The 1592-nt window shown below is 31.2% G+C and overlaps 1 gene segment (V, D, J or C); it reads left to right on the top strand.

Moving 5' to 3' along the window:
- Positions 1-313: 313 nt before the first annotated feature.
- LOC113093838 (immunoglobulin kappa variable 4-1-like) lies at positions 314-813 on the top strand. The segment is given in 2 exon segments: positions 314-394; positions 474-813. Coding segments are annotated over 2 exon segments (408 nt in total).
- The last annotated feature ends 779 nt before the right edge of the window (positions 814-1592 follow it).

The following is a 1592-nucleotide window of genomic DNA, read 5'->3' as shown; positions in this document are numbered from 1 at the left end:
ACTGCTAGCTGCTCAAACTAGCTCTAAATAAAGAGTGGCTATGTTGATGTAACTAGGACTTTCAGCCCTCCCTGCAAAACGTTTACTTTAAACTCAGAACTCTTTCACCTTTATGATACACTTTAATTTCTATTATTTAGAGGAGGTTGTGAGATATCTACTCTAATATGAATCATTGAACTTCTTCCATGTGGAAACATTTCCTATTCCCCCAGTGTAAGCAGAATATTTACACTGACAAGATCATTTGCATTAACAGAACTTTAACCTTCTCTGGTCTTTATAACCTTGTCAGTTTAGTGTTTCATACAAGAGCAACATTTAATGACAGTAGAGCTGACAACAGCTATGTTTTCCATCATTCCCATCTGCATACTGGCTATTGGTATTCAAGGTAGGTCAAATAAGCAATGATTTATATTTTTTTAATGAGACATGATGAAGATGATTATTTCTAACCATTTATTATACAGGCTCAAATGGACAAGTGACAGTGACTCAGACTCCTCAAGTCCTAACTTCTCAACGTGATGAAACGGTCAAAATAAACTGCAAAACCAACTCACCGGTTGCTGACTGTACTCTCTGGAGGAACTGCATGTTCTGGTACCAGCACAAACCTGGAGAGGCTCCCAAACTCCTCATTTATTACATACACCAGCGCCCCTCAAACATCCCATCTAGATTCAGCGGCAATGGCGCTCACACTGACTTCACTCTGACCATCAGTGGAGTCCAGAAAGAAGACGAAGCACAATATTACTGTATGACCCGACACAAGATTGACAACAAGTATGTGTTCACACAGTGATAAAGGGTTGTACAAAAAACCTCCCTCAGTCTCATTCACACTGACTGAACTGAAACACACAGGTGCTGACGGGGAGGAAGTGAAACTGGCTATAGTACAATTTAGCATTTAAAGATTTAAGTTTATTTTACATACTGTTTTAGACTTTTATTCATTTAATGTGCCAGTAAATCTGAGATGAAATCTAGATTATGCATTAGAGAATCATGTTTAAATTACAGATCAAGTTTTCAGTGCTATTTAACTATTTATAATGTAATTTTTAATACTTTTGAACTGAGCTGTTGTTCTCAGTGATATTTTTTTTTTATAACATTTAATTCACTCTAACATCCTTATTTATTATATTTAGGACAAGAAAACATTTAGACAAAATGCTAAAAATATTTACATTTTACTTGTTAGAAGCAATTAACACCATTTATTTACTTACAATAAATGAAGCAAAATCTATTTAATTGTATTGCTTAATCCTGGCCTATTTGTTTTATAAAATATAATTAAAAATATTTTACATTAAAATTAAAATATTATTTACAAATATTAATACAGTTGTAAAATAATATTAGATTACTGAACAGCAACAGTAAACAATATATATATATATATATATATATTATATATATATATATATATATATATATATAATTACTTTTATTAGCTTTATTTTGAACTTCTTTTAATGTCATTGTCATATACTTTTAAAAATTTTCATTGTAAAATACAAAGTTATTTTTTTATGTATACCGTGTTTGACTTGCTTAAACTATGAGATTTAAAG

Source organism: Carassius auratus, unplaced genomic scaffold (genome assembly GCF_003368295.1).
Source record: "Carassius auratus strain Wakin unplaced genomic scaffold, ASM336829v1 scaf_tig00215164, whole genome shotgun sequence".
In the NCBI taxonomy this organism is placed as follows: Eukaryota; Metazoa; Chordata; class Actinopteri; order Cypriniformes; family Cyprinidae; genus Carassius; species Carassius auratus.
Note: the sequence above shows the minus strand (reverse complement) of the source record. Positions and strands in the feature narration are given on the sequence as shown.